The following is a 17,596-nucleotide window of genomic DNA, read 5'->3' as shown; positions in this document are numbered from 1 at the left end:
TCAACCGCACGCTCAAGGGAATGATCGGGGGTTGGAAGAGCCCCTCTGTCGCCAGTGGGATGTGCTACTCCTGTGCCTCCTCTTCGCATATCGAGAAGTCCCCCAGAAGTCCCTCGGCTTCAGCCCTTTCGAACTCTTGTACGGACACCCTGTTCGAGGGCCCCTCAGCCTAGTCAAAGAAGGTTGGGAGATGGCCCCCCTGAAGACCCCTCCAGACGTCTTCAAGTACCTCCTGACCCTACGCAATCAGACCAGACGATTCAGAGAAATGGCAAAAGCGAATCTTGAGGCCAGTCAGGAGGACATGAAGAAATGGTACGATCAAAATGCCTCCTCCATCGAATTCGAACCTGGCCAACAAGTGTGGGTGATGTCCCCCACTGAACCGTGTGCCTTGCAGGACAAGTGGACGGGGCCCTTCAAAGTGGTCGAGCGCAAGAGACCCGTCACCTATCTCATCGATATGGAATCTCCCCGGAACCCCCTCCGGGTCCTCCACGCCAACAGACTCAAACCCCACTTTGTGCGCTCGGAGCTCAGCCTCCTGATGGCGACAGACAGTGGAGCGGAAGAAGACTCCGAGCCTCTCCCTGATCTCCTAAGGACCCGTGAGAAAGATGGTTCCGTAGACGGGGTCCGACTCTCAGATGCCCTCACCCCGGAACAGCGCCAAGACTGCCGGGACCTCCTGCAGCAATTTGCGACCCTGTTTTCCCTCACTCCAGGGGTCACCCCCTGGTGCTTGCACGACGTGGACACTGGAGACAGTCCCCCTATCAGACATCGGGCGTACCGCGTACCAGATCGGGTACGTGCCTGCATCCAAGAAGAAGTGTCAAAGATGCTCACGCTCGGGGTCATCGAGCCCTCGGACAGCCCCTGGGCCAGCCCGGTCGTGCTGGTCCCCAAAGCTGCTGCCCCCGGCACCACTCCTGAGCTCCGATTCTGCGTCGACTATCGGGGCCTGAACGCTATCACCAGAACCGACGCTCATCCCATCCCCCGAGCAGATGAACTGATCGACCGCATGGGGGCTGCCCGCTACCTCAGCATCTTCGACCTGACAGCGGGCTACTGGCAGATCGGTCTCACACCCCGGGCTCAAGAACGATCCGCCTTTTCCACCCCCGATGGCCACTACCACTTCAAGGTCATGCCATTCGGCATGAAGAACGCTCCAGCTACTTTTCAGTGACTGGTGAACCAGGTATTGGCGGGACTCGAGGAGTTCAGCGCCGCCTACCTGGACGATATCGCTGTGTACAGCCGTCACTGGTCAGACCACCTCCACCACCTCCGAGAGGTCCTGCAGGCCCTCCAACGGGCCGGCCTCACAATCAAGGCCAGCAAGTGCCAAATTGGTCAGGGGTCCGTGACCTATCTCGGACACCAAGTGGGAAGCGGTCTGGTGGCCCCTCTCCAACTGAAGATCGCTGCCATCCAGTCCTGGCAGCCTCCAGTCACGCAAACCGAGGTCCGAGCCTTCTTGGGGCTCACCGGCTACTACCGGCAGTTTGTGAGGGACTATGGCAGCATTGTAGGGCCCCTCACAGAACTCACATCCAAAAACCACCCGAAGGAGGTCAACAGGACCCCGAACTGTCATGCGGCCTTCGAGAAGCTGAAGGCCGCCATGTGCACTGCCCCTGTGCTCCAGGCCCCCGACTACAGCCGGGAATTCATCGTACAAACGGATGCCTCCGACCATGGCATCGGGACGGTCCTCTCCCAGTTGAACCCCGAAGGACTTGACCAACCGGTGGCCTTCATCAGCAGACGCCTCCTGGCCCGAGAACAGCGCTGGAGCACCATCGAGAGGGAGGCCTTCGCAGTAGTGTGGGCCCTCAAGAAGCTCCGGCCCTATCTCTTCGGTACCCACTTCCGGGTGCAAACAGATCATCGGCCCCTGCAGTGGCTAATGCAGATGCGGGGGGAAAATCCCAAACTATTGCGTTGGTCCATCTCCCTGCAGGGGATGGACTTCACTGTGGAACACCGACCTGGCCAAGACCACGCCAACGCGGATGGCCTGTCACGCTTTTTCCGCCTCGACGAGGAGAGTCCCCAAGAGGATGGGTGACTCTCCCCGCTTTCAGCTGGGGGGGACGCATGTTGGACAGGCCACATGAAGGGCTTGCTCCCTCCCCGCATGACAGGGCCCGAGCCCCGGCCCTCCAGGTGTTACCCACAGAAGCAACCCGCACCCCGTCCCCTACGGGACTCCTGCCCCCGGACATCTCTGTATCATGGGGCCGAGCCACTACCAGCTCCATCGCCCGGCCGCCATCTTGGACACTGCACCACGAGGCCGCGTGGCCTCAGCTCGACCCTAACCCTGGGCCTGGCCAGGCCCCGACATCCCGGCACCACCATCCACCCAGGAGGTGAACGGACCACTTGGCAGGTCAATGGGAGAAAGAAGTGTCGATGGCTCTCCCCCGCCAGGTGCCGATCGCCCCCAGCTCCCCCGGGCGCTGGCTCCACCCCCCTGCCGGGTGTCTGGACTCCCTCATCCCGGACCTCCCGACCTCCAAGTGCGAGGGTCCGGACATCAAAGGGCGCCAGACCTATAACTGGGGCAGCTCCAGAGCAGGAAGGCAGTTGTATCCTGGAGTCGAGAGACACCGTGAAGAACTCATCCTTGACGGACTACTGGCGCTGCCGTAGCCCTGCCTTGTGAACTATCGTCCTGCCTGCTGGCGCTGCCGCAACCTTCTGCATCCTTCATCCTCATCGGGACCTGCTGGCGCTGCCGCGGACCGTTGTAACTACCACCTTCTCCGGGACCTGCTGGCGCCGCCGCGGACCGTCGCTACCTACGATCATCTCGGGATCTGCCGGCGCTGCCGCGGCCCGTCCACCAAGAACGCCGAGCTCGAGGATTGTGAGCTATCCATCATATCATCGCATCTACCAGATTGGTAACAAGACTGTCCCGCTACCCCCTTTCCCATCCAAGAGACTAGAATCGAGGGGACCCCTGAGTCCTGACCTCCTTGTACCATCCTATCGTACCTTAAGATTGCTTATAAAGAACGTTAAACCTTATCTTTGTGTGGTGTACATCTGTGGGGGGGGAAGTTACTCGTCTGTACGATCGCTGGAGACGGCTCTCCCCGGAGACCTCTCCCCTTGTCCTCGGCCGACCCTCCAGGTCCGTCTAACATGTACCCTCCCCAGGCAAACATACAACTAATGCAGATATACTACTTCTACGCTATAGAGCACCCCACATTTACCTGATGCAGGCTAAGGGTGAGTCAAGCACACACAGCACAACTTTTAAGGAGGTGAGGGAGCCTGTAGGGAAAAAAGGTCCTGTTCACTACTACCGATTACTACACAGTGTGCTGCCACAAGTGCAATCGTATTGCTTAATCCTGGTGAAGGCAGTACCCTTCCACCACTAACATGGTAGCCCTTTGGGCATCTCCCTGTCCAACAAGACCGTAATCCATAAGACCAGCCTATGTCATGACGTACACGTATTATCCGTGTTCACCATTACAAGCAATCAGAATTAGAGATCCAGACAACAGTACAGTTGGGCACTCAGGGCATGGGTAAATGTCTCTTACCATGCAGAGGACTTTTCAGACCTAACAATGTATTTCTTGTTTAGTTGTTTTAAATTGAATTTATATATTTAAAAATTACATAGACAGTATAATTGCAATTTTAAAAAGTGTGTTTGCCATATCAGCATAATATCAAACTTAATACACTAAGCTAAACTAAAACATCTGCATAAAAGCCATCACCTTGTGTTTGCCATGCTTTCTATGGATGTTTATTGTACCGCCTGGGTATTTTTTCCTAACTCGGGTATTTTACACTAGTCCACTCAATCCTGCTCTGATTCAAACCCTTCTCTGGGTTGGTGCCAGATACATCCTTAAACAAAGCAGCCCTTCCTTCCACATTCGTTAAGTGCACGAGTTTCTGATCTATTCTGAATTTGACTGTTCTACATAGCTTTGCGATTTACTTACTGAGCTGAGTTACTTGCTGGTCTTTACTTGCTACTCTTATAACTCCTCCTCCATCTGCACCCCACTGTCCAATTTAGGGGATACATTTTCCGCACAGAATCTTTTTAGATAAGGTCTTTATTGAGATTTCTTGAGCCAGTTGCATTAGGTCTGGAAGCTTCTTGTATTCGGAGTATCCAGTAAATCAGACACAATACATTTCAAGTGGGTTCTTTGAACATGGGACAGCTCATGTATGACCCACTTGCATATAAAGGTAGAGCTGCGTAACAACCTTCCATTGACTTGGTCGTATTTTATATGGAGATGTCTATGCTGAATCTACAACTTCTAATGCCAGTTAACCATCCACCTTCATTTTCTCCATGACTGTACTCACTACAAGTGGAAAATGGTCAATAGGTCATCTTCCACATGATTATAGCTTTCTAGTTAGGAAGGCTGTCCTGTTTCATGTCTGTTGCGCTCGTTGCTGGGATAGGATACGAAAAGCAAGTCTTGTACATATAAGTAAATGAAGACCTGTGAAAACAGCTCTGTGACTTTCACTTTTAAATGTATTGTATCAATGTTCCTCACACTCTCATGCCAGTCTTGCCAATCATACTTGGAGCCAAAATACTTTCCTTTTTGGGAAGTGCCTGAAGTCAGGAAATATACGACTAAAGAGTCCAAATTGTTAAACAATTTGAAGACATTTTGTGGATAAACTGTTAAATATATGCAGAAAAACTTGTAAGGAAATTAAAAAATCTGCTGAAATGACGACGAAAATGTATATGAATCTCAAAGTAAAAATAAACAAGCTGCTTACCTTCCGTAAAGCCTTATCTGGTAGGGACTCTATCTGGACGCATATTACTTACCTTACCACACATTTTTCGTGAGCAATACCACTGTGTGCTGGTAGGTGGCGTCGCACAACTCCGTGTGGCGTTGTATGTGTGGGAAGTGCCGTTTGCGGTGCCTATATAGGCGCCACCCCAGCACACTGACGTCAGTTTCTTTTCACGACGTTACACGCCATAAGAAGGGAGCAATGAAGATGATTGACCACAGATGTGTGAAAACTAGGGCACTGAATGGGTGAATAGCCTTAAGTCCATAAATCCATTGGAGCAGAGAGGATGGGTGGGTTTGTAAGGCACTACCGAAAGTAAGTAACTTGTTCAACGGATAGAGACTTCTAGCCCCAGATTCCCTACCTGAGAATCGATACCCAAGCAATACCTCCTTGAAGGAGGGTCTGCAAAATGATTTCACACTACAAAGTCCTGCAAGACTGAATGAGCAAATTGCTTGTTCCTTTTGACCGGACAGTCCAGGCAGTAGTGCTTTGTAAAAGTGTGCAAAGATGTTCATGTTGCTGCTTGGCAGATGTCCAGGACTGGGACTCCGCGTTCTAATGCTGAGGTAGCTGCCTTGGCTGTGGTGGAATGAGCAGGAAAACCCTCACGGGGTTGCTTCTTGGCCAATGCGTAGCAGATTTTCACGATCCATCAGGAGATGGTCAGTTACTGTACCGCCGTCCCTTTCTGGGCTCAAACATGCTCCCCACAAAAAGTTGGTCGTTCATGAGAACTCTTTTGTGCAGTCAAGGTAAAAGGACACTGTTCTTTTTTTATTCCAGCTGGTGGAGTTGCTTCTCTTCCTTAAAGGGACGAGGCAGAGCACAAAAGGTAAGCAGGGTGGTCTCTAGCCTACATGAAAGGAAGTGACCACCTTCAGTAGGACGGAAGCTCTAGGGCGAAAGACCTGCTTAGCTTAGCTTAGTAGATGGTGAAGTATGGAGTCTGAGATGACCAAGTATAGAGCTCAATGATATTGGTGAGCCCCTTTTACTCCCCGGCCCCTTTCGTTTATAACATTGACCTTTAACAGTACAGCAATTAAATTACACAGTTACATATTAGTTATTTGTCTTTTGTCAGGTCTGTAGACAAACACACAATATAAAACATCTGGTTACCTTCCCCAAAACTATACACTTAACTTCCAGTTAGAAGGTAACAGTGGTCCAATGGCAATACGCCATTTACTAACCTGAGATATAGATCTCTATATTTCATTCTATTCTTATTTTTTTCTCTTCTGCTTTGTTTTATTAATTTGCGTGTGGAATCTACTGCATGCGCACCATAGGTATCAATTTGGAACCTCTTGATAACCCGCTTAGTCTACAGATTTTGGATTCACTTTTTGGTGACTACTTTTTCTGTTGTATTATTCAACACTATCTTTTCTTCACCTATGGCGATTCGAGGAATGTATCAAACACTCACTTTTAACTTTTTTCTATTTCACTGTGGCACACCAAGTTTTTAATTGTACAGCTAAAAATATATATATGAAGTAGAACCTACATTTGGTAATCCAGATCCCTTTCAATATGTTTTTAGGACACGCATCAAACATGACTTCCTGACGAAGGCTTAAAGCCGAAACTCGCTTAGGACATGACTGATTTTAGCCATGACTACATTGAATGTTCTCTAACTGAAATAGATGTCATATCTCAATTGGTGAAACTAAATCCTTAATGAATTGTATATACTCCACATGGATAAAATCTTAGTCATGTCTAGCATTTACTAAAAGTAATTTGTCACGAAAATACAGGACAAACTGTGTTTTGTCAAAAAATACAACAAATGCTTTGAATTTTTGTATTTATTTGCTTCGTTTTTATGATTAGGTAGATAGTGAATGAGTGTGGAAGAAGGTCTGTATAGCATTTAGTTAGAATAATTATAGAAATACACCAATGGAGTGACACGCATTGCACTGAATAAGGAATTTTTGAATATGTATATAAAGTATTGGTGTGAATTTTTAACAAAAAATTACAAAAGAAGGAAAAAAATATGTAACTGTGTTGATCAAATAAAAATATTTTTTGATGACGACTAGCATCTGGTTAATATTCTATTGATGTTGAAATCTTTAAGGTCCACTAAGTACTACCCCGATTTAGGGATAATTCTCATTTTCAGGGGTACCACCGTTCTTTGCAACTACTGTTCCGGATCCGTCCATGGATGCAAGGAGCCCGACTTGCACCGGGAGCTAACCCACAGGCTGAAGACCATTAGGGCTCACCTGAACCATCAGCGCACGACACGATAGTACTCAGCAGATCGCCCAAATATGAGGTGCATGGCTCCATATAATTCTAGTAGTTGGGTGGGGGGGGGGGGGGGCGGTATGGGGGGGGGGTCCCTCCAGCTCCTGGAAATTTGGAGGTGAATAGACAGCCCAGGTGCAGGCTTAACCATGGAGCCCGGCCTCGAATGCTGATGCTCCCCCATTTCCTGGCATGAAGCAGACGGGGTAAAGTTGAAGACCTCTTTAATCTCTTGTTCTTTTTATGCTTGTGGAACTTATCTGGATGACTCAGAGTACGACGAAGAACACTTGGAGTAGGTCTGTGCCCAATCCCGGGACCTGCATCTCGATTGAGCGGCTAGGATCTTGAGGGAGCTCTCCCTCAAGGCCTTAAGGTAAATTGTGCAAGAATCAACGCAGGTCTTGGCGTCAAGGCACCAGAGGCAGACGAGATGTGGGTCCGTCACCAACACTTGACAGGCACAACAGGGCTTAGAACGAGCCTTCCTCAAAAACATCCCTGCCACACCAGGAGACAATGTCTCAAATTTTTTTCAACCAAAGGTTAAAAAATGGTCAGTCAAAAAGTGACTGGGGGTAGCTCTACTACCAAGCTGTGCTGACTGCGATGGAAAGAACTGACATCAGCTTGCTGAGGTGGCGCCTGTATAGGTACTGAGCACATCACTTACAACGAGGACGATGCCACCTACAGGGGTACTGCTCATAAAAACATTTCCAGATTCAGACAGACGCCTGGGGGTAATTCAAAGGGAAGGAATCTGCAGCTAGAAATCTCGATCAGATAATGAAAATTAAACAACAGTTATTGTGTTTATATATTTTCCATTCTCGTGGAGGTTTAAAAAATAAACAAATTGAAATAGGTTGGGTCTTATTCCCTCTAGCACACATTTTTCCTTTGCCTGTATTTGAGCAGCCTACTGTCAAAGCCCTTTTACTCTCACACGTCCTGTCAGTCTCTCTGTATAGAATGATGCCAATTTCTTAATTATATTACACACCTCAGCTTAGCCCACCGTTTCATGTTTGTACCCACAAGAGAGCTTAAACACATTTAATAATAGTGGGTAGACGATGGCCTGCAGTGGCAGAACTAATCAAGCTGGGCGACTACCCTGCAAATAATCACTGTGTAGCTGTTCACTGCTCAGCTTAAACGCCATTAAAATAAATGAGAACCTCAGTTAATAGCTGGATCAGCACTGTTTTATCACCAGTTTCTCTTTTGTTTCTGATACATGAACATACTTTCTTACTGCCTATAGATAGAAAATCTCCAGCAATTTCCCAAAATCTGAGGGAAGTTTGATTTTTAGGTAGAAAAATCATTGAAATGTCTCTAGCGATAGCAGTACCCGAAATGTTTACAAGGGCATGGCAGCTGTCTTCAAAACACTGGGGAAAGCCCTTTTAAACCACTGGGACTAGGCTTTTGCCTGTACAGGCCCCACCCAAAGCCTTTGGGCTTCTTCTGGTAACTTACATATAAATGACATGATTGTCACCTTGCGGTCACTTCATAATCCTAACCCGCGAAGCGGTGAACAGTGGAGAGTTAGGGTTGAGCAGCAGAGTATTGCGTGATACGTGGGGTTCTGTCCTTCAGAAGATTGGGTTCTGCCCCTAAAATGACCTGAAAAAGCCTAAACTACTAGGTTGGACGAAAAGGATCTGGCATTGGGACTCTTGCTCTAGCCATAAAAAAAGACCTAGAAACATGCCAACAGACTTCCAGTGCACGAAACTAATGCTGAACATATAGTATAGCTGGACAGGACTTTAGGTGATGTGAAAGGAGGGGTGCAGGGCTGAACTGGAAACTAAAATCAACCTTGTCAAAAATATTAAAACCCTGCTCCATGCTACGACTAGAATGGGTTGCAGCCCCCAAATCTGAAGTCCATTAGGGGTATTTTGATTCTTTTCAGACAACAAAAAAACTGCGAACTCCAGCACAGGATCAAGAGTCGCAGTATATCTACCTTCAGAAAAACTGACACAAGAATTGTTCCAAACAAATCAATATATTTAACCAGTTGCCTCCTCCCCCTCATTACCTCCACCAAGGCACGCATTTCTCAACTTTCATGAACTTCTCAAATATATTCTATGTATTTTCTTTATTTCTCTGAGGGTTGTCTTCAGCGCTCCTATACATTTTGCTTCATTTTTCAAGTTTTATGCGAAGTGCTCCATTCGCCTTGACACATTTCTAGCCAAACTGCAACCTTTGTGTTAGCTGATACTCACCTTCAATGATTTCATCTTTAACTTTCTGTAGTTCTTTCTTAACTTCTTCTAGTATATCCTGCAAAAAATGGAAAAGAAAGTAGCCAAGTAAATTCAGGGAGGTATGCTTGAGGGCTTTCAAGAGGGATGTGTACGGGAAAAGAATGTACACTTTCCTAGCTTTCATGACAGAAAGTTTCAATTCTTTAGAAGACACAAAAGCGAGGCTTATGCATTTTCCTGTCCTTTATTCCTACTCCAGCAATTCACAGATCACCACAATCAGTGAAACAACAAACACACTACTTTTTCCATTGGTGTGTATGATGTTATCAAAGCTTCACCAATTGACCAATTCCAACACACAATCATAATAACACAATCCCACAGTCATCCTCTCTCTCTGCGATCATGAAGAACTCATCTTGCAAATACACTCATCACTCTGGTTTCTGTTCAGTGTCTGTGAGGAAAGAACGGAGGGAAAACACAGAAATATCACTTCAAAACATTCCAGAGTCACGTGTCCAAAATAAGGAAAGTCATTACTGTTGTCTATTTCTAGTAAATATCAAAATCTACTAATTCTTTTATATGCATATTTATCATCAGGATATAAAGAGAGCATATTTTAATAATGTAGGTGCCTGGCTGCATAGAGGAAGAGTGAAGTCTCACTATTCTGTCCAGAAACTTCAGCAACATTTGAGGTTCCACCTTAATTACCAATTAGCACCTTCTTTCTGTAGAAAACCACATTTAGCATTGCCTAGGAAACAAAAGGTGTGTTGAGACCAATGTGAAAGAAAGCTGGGCAAGATCAGAGCCCCTGAGGCCTTACTTCCTCAGGCATGTCCAAAGTATTTGGGGGAGGACCTGTGATATCCAGTAACTTGCCTGGCAGGACGTCCAGGACAGAGGTACACCCTTCTTCAGGTCCATCACAAACATCAGCAAAAAGGTCACTATTTTCCAATTTATATTAAGGGGTTTGGGTTACTTTGCACTACATGGCACTTAGGCATAATGAGACTCCTGACCTAATTGTCCAGAAGTTGGTGAATTCTAGTGGTGACTTACTGAGCTGCCTTATCTCCGGGTATCACTCGGGTTGTACAAATCATCCGGGTCAAGCATATCCCCCGGTAACTCTGGTTCTTCCAAAGGGTCTGAGTCCTTGGATTTCTTAGAGCTTGATGTGGCATGCAAGGGATGGCTGGGCACCCGCTCTATGCCCGACCCATCCGAGTCATCAGTGGTGACCTTGTCCACCATGTTTTCATCAAAGGGTAGATTACATGGTCTATTACCCACTATAGTATGTGGGAGTACCGGAAAGCCTGCAAACCTGAAAAATGCATCCATCAGGCGATCAAAGGTGTCAGAATGTGGCTTGATTGGGCTCTTCACCTTTAGACTTTCTCTTGCCTCTTGACTAGTTTAACTCCTGTTACCAACTGAGGTTCCAAGGTCTCAAGGACCCTTGAAGGGATGGGTGGGTCGCAGCCCACATCATCAACTTCCTTCTGAGTGAGTCCAATGCCTCAGTGACCGCCTTCATTACAGAGAGGTCAATAACCTTTGGGGGATTCACTGCAATCAGCACCAGGACACCCTCAGGGGTGATAGTGTGTGTTGAACCCTGCACACAGAGACTCTGGTAGCCATGTTGTATATTTTAAGTCATCCTTATTGGTTCCATGTTAGGGTAGAATTAATCATAGTACAGCCAGCTCTAGCCAGGTACTAGCCATGTACCAGCTCCACCAGGAGCAGCCTGCCTAGCTGCTCAGCCCATCTCCAACTGTCACCACTCATCCACACAGGCACCCAGGCATTCCATTCATCACAGTCACGCCAACATTCCGTTACCGTCTCTCACTCTGACTGAGCAGCTAGGAGGACCTAGGCTGATTACATATAAACGGAATACTTAGGATATAACAGAGTGCTTTTTAAATACACATAACATACCAAAGGGTTAAGTGATCTCCTACTGAATCTCCTCAAAGACGCTAGAGAAAGATTGCAGAGCCATGAAGATCTGAGCTAATACTCCAAAGGTCAAGTAAACTGAAGCAACTTGAGAACAAACACACTAACACCTTTTTAATTCAATTGGCAGATTTCCCTTGAATGCGCAAGCAGCGCCAATTAAGCCATGGGATTAAGGCCCTACTCAGGAGGTCTCACAGTGTGAAACTGCGGGCTGGAGGGTATTGGGGTGCTGCCTTTTTTTCATAGAGCACAAACTTGACCCAAAGGTATCAGAGCACTTTACATGAGCACCAGTTGTGTTACAGACGGACACATTGTTTGTTAGGCACAGGGAGATTAACTAATATGCCCAGAATCGCAGGATTTTGAGCGTCTCAAACCCAATTCCCTGGCATCGAGGTCGACCGCCTTAGCCAGAAGGCCACATACTCTCCCCTGCCTTTGAAAATACAGACGTTGGAGGCCAAAGTTTAGGCCTTCAGCGTGTGTCACAGCTACTGAAAAAGAGGACAAAGCAGTGGGCCAGAACGCAGCACCCCTATTGGAGCACAGACATCTACTTGTATCCCTGCTTCTGGCCCTAAAAAAGGAAGAAGGGAAAGACACCTACCTCGAGTTGTGTTGCATAAACAGACTGAAGTTGCCTGCAAGTGGCAAACAATGAATGTTTTGATGGGCGAAAGCGTGAGCCCTTGCTTGGTGGGGATTTGCCTGACAGAAGAACAGGCAATTACCCATTCAACCGACATGGGGAAACGAACTAACACTGAAATAGTGCAAAGCAGTCGGGCAGTGAGAAATAAACAAAGGCAGTAAAAGAATACAAACGTCACACCAATGAAGGAGAAAGAAAAGTCCTACCTGTTATCTGAAGATAGCGGGAAGCGTAGAGCTATAATCAGTGTTTTAAATGGGTTTGCGCAAGGTTCCCATTGCAACATACTGGAATACGATCTACCTCGCACTACAACACAGCACAGACACGCCACCCACAGATCTCTCCACCACGCCAGCCTTAGGCAGCGCTTAATTCAGTAGGGAGACGCTATGTGTAGACCATGCGGCCCATGCCATATTCGGACGCAGAAGGAGGGGGGGGAAGGTGGAGGGCTACCTGTTTGTTTGCATGCATTTTGCATTTCTCCTTTTGTTTTCTTCTAACCCTTTCTTATACATGCATAGTTCTTCGTTTTTTTTTATGTTAACAATGAATCTTTTATTGGCACCTAATCGGAAATATATGCCAGTGTTCCTGCTGGCTGTAAGGGACAGTACACGCACATGTGTGCAATAATGGACATTCACCAGCATTTGTACCTTTGTAGACTCTCAATTTGTGAAAAAGGAAGTGCTTATCATAGCCCCTTACCCTCTTCTTCTTTCTGCCCTTCCACTTTTCCCTTTCCTACCGGAGCATTGTCGTACATGTACCGGTCAGTCGCACTTACGATCTCTGCATACATTGCTCAAGCGTAAACTGTAAATGTGCTATGACTATGCTGTGCCTTATATGCTGAATAAAATACCCAACATTGCTTTCTTTTTCGTATGACGTGTACTGTATTAATCTTAAAACCCAATAAAATAGATTCACAACAAAATAAAATTGGTGCTATAGATGGGCTGGTACTCACAGATATCGAGTCCTGTCACTTTCTATTTTTATCACTCTGAGTGCCAGACTTCTCTTCTGTCAAGGAGAGAAAGGTAAGCTTTAGGTCTGCCAGCGCTGGTGAGCACTAGCTGTCCGTGTTGGAACCTGTCTCTGACTGCCAAGCCGCTTTCTTCTGTAGTCCTGAGCAGAGCTGTTGCTGAACAATTTAGTATGGGCTCATTTGCATAATGTCTAGGTGCTCACCATCATGATGTGTTTGACAGTGGAGGCATGGGCGTAGGGCTTGTGGGGAATGCGGGGGGAGGGGGGGGGGGGGGGTTGTCCTCCCCACCCAGATTTTGGAGTGGTGGGGACACAGGGAACAATGGTGTGGGGGATGAGGTAAAATAAATCATCCCCAGCTCCTCCTCATTCCTAACCTGCATGCCACCTCAAAGTCGACCTTCACACCGATCGAGAATGATCAAAGTGGCAACCCGCCCAACACCCGATAGCTCCACTGTGAGATAAGAGTATGGTTTAAGTGTACCCATGTATACTTGAACAACTCTGAAGTTTAGAGAGACGCTTCTTTCGTTTTTAGGGCATTAAAAGCATGGAGACTGAAAAACAAATTATGTTTAAATAAGAGCTGCTGACTTAAACTCAGCGTGGCTCTTTTCACCTATGCAGAAACACAAGGCCCATAGTGCTAAATGGCTTACGGGAACTGCCCCCCAACCCCATCATGGCGGTAGCCCGGATAGCTGCAGCTTTGATAACAAAGAGGATTCTTTTTACCTGATTTTTGCACAAGGCGCAGCACTTTGAAGAGCATTCAAAGGCCTTTTAAAAGTAGAGAATTTTGTAGATCTCGCCTACGCAGGGCGCAGGCGATTCATAGGAGGGCCTTTAGCCTTTGTTCTTTGCTTTTCAAGCACTGCACTCGTGGCGGCATCCACCTTGCGGGAGCGCGCTGCAGTGTGCCGCAAGTGCAGTGCTTGGAAAAGTGAAGACTGCTCTCCGAAGCGCGCGCGCACCCCTCCCGGGCTTGCAATGGCTCCTCCTCCCATGTTGCTCCATCGCACACAACTTCTCTTCATGCTGTTCCTGCTTGCACACTTGGCACAATCGACAAACCCAGCAACCATTTATTTAAACTTGCGACTGGCGCATTCCACTAACACGGTGAACTTTCTTACAGCAGCAATCACGTTTTTCTAAGAAGCAGAGCTTTACCTAGCAATTGCCGAGCAACTTGCACCCTCTGCTATAAGCCAAAAATGTAACCAAACACCACCTCCTCCCCTAGCAACAGAAGCGTTCTAGCACAGTGGATCAAAAAAAACTTTTATATAACCTATATTAATTCCAGGTATTATCTGACTTGCTCTCATGGGGTCTCATTGCAGCCGTGTTTAATTTTGGCATGAAGCAGTGGCTGCTGACAGCGTCACGGCTTTGAGGGGCTGCCCTCCTACACACACGTTCACTAACGTGCTTTGAATAATGGCATAACAAAGCAGGCATGATATTCTGGTAGGCTTCTGAAACCGTGACACTGCAGAGGAGGTAATTGTTTTAAAATCTGCTTTACTGTAAAAATTGCAAAGTAAAGCTTTTTTGGCATTTATTTACTTTATTTTTAAACTGCATTCTATTCCTTGAATAGCAGCAAAAGCAAACCTGTCAGCACCCGAGGAAAGCTTTGAGTAGGCACGGTCTGAGACTTAAGGTGTTTGTAAAAAAAAATCACATAGTTTAAAAACTCATTTTCCTGCGTGGGACAAGAAACCAAGTTTGTTGCCTTTCCATTTAATGGTGATACGGCGAGCTCAAGGTAAGTGTTTTTTAAAATGTTAACATTACCTATCCTGTCGTCTGTTGAATTCCAACCCCCGGCTTCACCCCGCCCAGCCTCACTGCCCCATGCTCTTACCTCGGCGGACTGCCACTTGCCTGTGTGTGTGCGCCTGTGTGTGTGTTTGTGAGTGTGTCTGTACGTACGCTTGCGTTTGCCTGTGTTTGTGTATGTGCTTGTATGTGTATCCATGTGTGTGCTTGTGTGTGTTCCTGTGTCTGCTTGTCTGTGTGCTTGTGCGCCTATGTGTATGTGTGTGTGTCTCTGTTCCACGTCACTCACTCCATCCAAGAGTTCTATGCCATACCACTCTACACAGCCAAGTGACAATTCACTCCAGGATATTGCTCCCATAAGGTGAGGCAGTTGACTTATGGAATCAGCAATAGATGGTGCCCAATAGCAAGCAAGACCTAGAGAATAGTTTTGCCAGTGGATGCAAGACTCCAGTGTCCATGTGCTTTTGTGCCCACCCTTGCACCGTTCGTTGCACACAATGCTACAACCACTGACACTGCCACCTTACTTGCGAGCCCCCACCTCTGTAGCCCAAGGGGCGTGCTGAGATCCCTAGAAATGCTTCCATAGCCCGCAAGACCATAAACATTCTTTGGGATGACATTGTGTGTTGAGTAAGCGATAAATGTTCCCTAAATAAGTGAATAGACATGCAGGCATCCAGGTCTAGCCATCACACTGCTCTCATCAGGCGTTTGCTCTTGAGAATAATCCTTGCAGTGGAGGTGACTCTTTTCTCATTGCTTAATATAGACCTGAAAATCCCTAAATCTAGGGATGAAGAACCTAGCCTTTGAAAAACGAATTTTCACAAAACTCACTGGAGTTGGAAAAGGCAATGTCAGAAAGAAAAAGTTTTCTTTCTTGAGTCCCCTCACTCACCAGGGTTTCCCGACAGTGATATGCTTCATCACAGGGGCCATCTCAGTCCACTACGGGCTGAGGCGTGCTACGACTTGCGGATTACGTAGGAGCACTAAAGTAATGGACTATGTGTAGTGCAGAGAGTGTAGTGGGGTGGAGTGGACTGGAAGTGAATTAAAAATACCTATCTAGTGGGCGACGTAGATTTATTCTTGCTCCTAGGATGTATGATCTAAAAAACGAGGTAGAACACTAGGGGTCCTAATTACAATGGGTTAGGTGTACCTAGTATTTCAAGTCAACATGTTTCGAGCATTCCCCAAGCTCTTTGTCAGGACTACACAGGGACCCGCCCTGTGTTCGCCACTCCAAGTTGTTCTGAACTGAGGTAAAGCAAATACTTAAATATTTAAATACGCTGCAATAGTAAAGCATGTGTTAGTCCATACGCATTTGGATATGTCACGTAGTATATAAATTGGGACCCAATTTTGCCCCATGGTCTCGGAGAGTAGTTTGTATCTCGTGAATTTGCTCAGAAGATACACCTAGGCGGAATCACCTATTCAGGAACCTCCGGACCGCATATGCTTTACTGTTGCAGCGCATTTAAATATTTAAGTATTTGCTTTACCTCAGTTCCTTCGCATCCAGAGGAACTGTTCCCTGTTCCTGAAAGAACACTACATGAATGAATCAGAGGATTTGACTGACCGCCTCACCGAACGTGGCTACCCAAGAAGATTGGTAAAGAAGGCAAGGAAACGAGCCTGGTTCAGTCCAAGAGAATCGTTACTTCAATCTCGAGACAGTTCCAACACCCAGGAACATAGGTTGATCTGCGTCACAACATTCTCCACTAAAAATAACGCCATAAAAAACGTCATTAACAAGCACTGGAATCTCATATCAGATGATCTCGCACAGGAAGCCCCACCTATGCACTCATTTAAAAAGGCCAAGAGCATCAGGGACCATATTGTCCGTTCCTTCCTTGACCCACCCGCACCAACCACAGTATTGTCCCTCTGGAACCTACCTCCCATACTCAGACACCACAGATGTGGACATTGTAAAGCCTTTTCGAACACCATTCAAACCAAGGAATTCCACCACAAACAACACAAGATCTTTCTCAAAACACACCAATTGCAACACGAACAATGTAATTTACTGTATTGTATGCCCCTGTAACTTGATCTACATAGGGCAGACCCAACAAAAGATCAAAATGAAGTTGTTGCAACACTCCAGTCGCATTCGTTGTGAAGTAGTCCGTGCACCCTTGGTCGAGCAGTTCAAGCAAGCCGGACATGCCCCAGACAGTGCTAAATGGATTGTACTGGAAAAGGCCATCTTGGGACCAAGGGGAGGCAACAATGGACTGATACTAGACATTTGTGAATCCAAATGGATGGCTTCTTTGATTCTATAAACAATGGACTTAATGAGATGGACAACAACTATCCCAACTAGCAACCATTTGCCCTTAGATCACTACATCACACGCATCACTGTCCTTGCTGTAATTAAACCATACTATCTCTCTGTTCTTGTGATCACACTTTGATCTGTCATCACCCCTGGTCCGATGCGCCTTTACCGTCCTGCTAGATAGGTTGGCGCTGTAGGGCCTGAGCAGTGAGAAACCTTTTTATAAGTATGTGTCCAGTTTCTTATGATCATTGACCAATCTGTTGTAATTATGTGTCTACTGCTTTTGTGATCACTAATTGATTGAGGATCCATCCTTGGCACCCATGCGCCCTTACCACCCTGCATGGTAGGTACGTGCTTACCTTTTTTCCCAATTTGTGTTCAGTCCATCATACGGTCTTTGGCCCCAACGTGCCTTTACCACCCTGTGAGGTAGGTACGCGCTCCAAGGCCTGGGCATAATCTGTCTATAAT

At 46.8% G+C, this 17,596-nt stretch overlaps 1 protein-coding gene across 2 annotated transcripts in view; it reads right to left on the bottom strand.

Moving 5' to 3' along the window:
* The window catches only part of VASP (vasodilator stimulated phosphoprotein), an 863,870-nt gene that overhangs the window by 63,978 nt on the left and 782,296 nt on the right, over nucleotides 1-17,596 (bottom strand). For both annotated transcript variants that reach the window (XM_086938366.1, XM_086938368.1), the window contains one exon: nucleotides 9,372-9,429. In XM_086938366.1, the coding sequence (XP_086794492.1) occupies nucleotides 9,372-9,429 (58 nt within the window). The remainder of the gene's footprint in view (nucleotides 1-9,371; nucleotides 9,430-17,596) is intronic.

Source organism: Lissotriton vulgaris, chromosome 9, assembly GCF_964263255.1.
Source record: "Lissotriton vulgaris chromosome 9, aLisVul1.2, whole genome shotgun sequence".
NCBI classification, from domain to species: domain Eukaryota; kingdom Metazoa; phylum Chordata; class Amphibia; order Caudata; family Salamandridae; genus Lissotriton; species Lissotriton vulgaris.
This window is presented reverse-complemented; position numbering and strand designations above follow the sequence as displayed.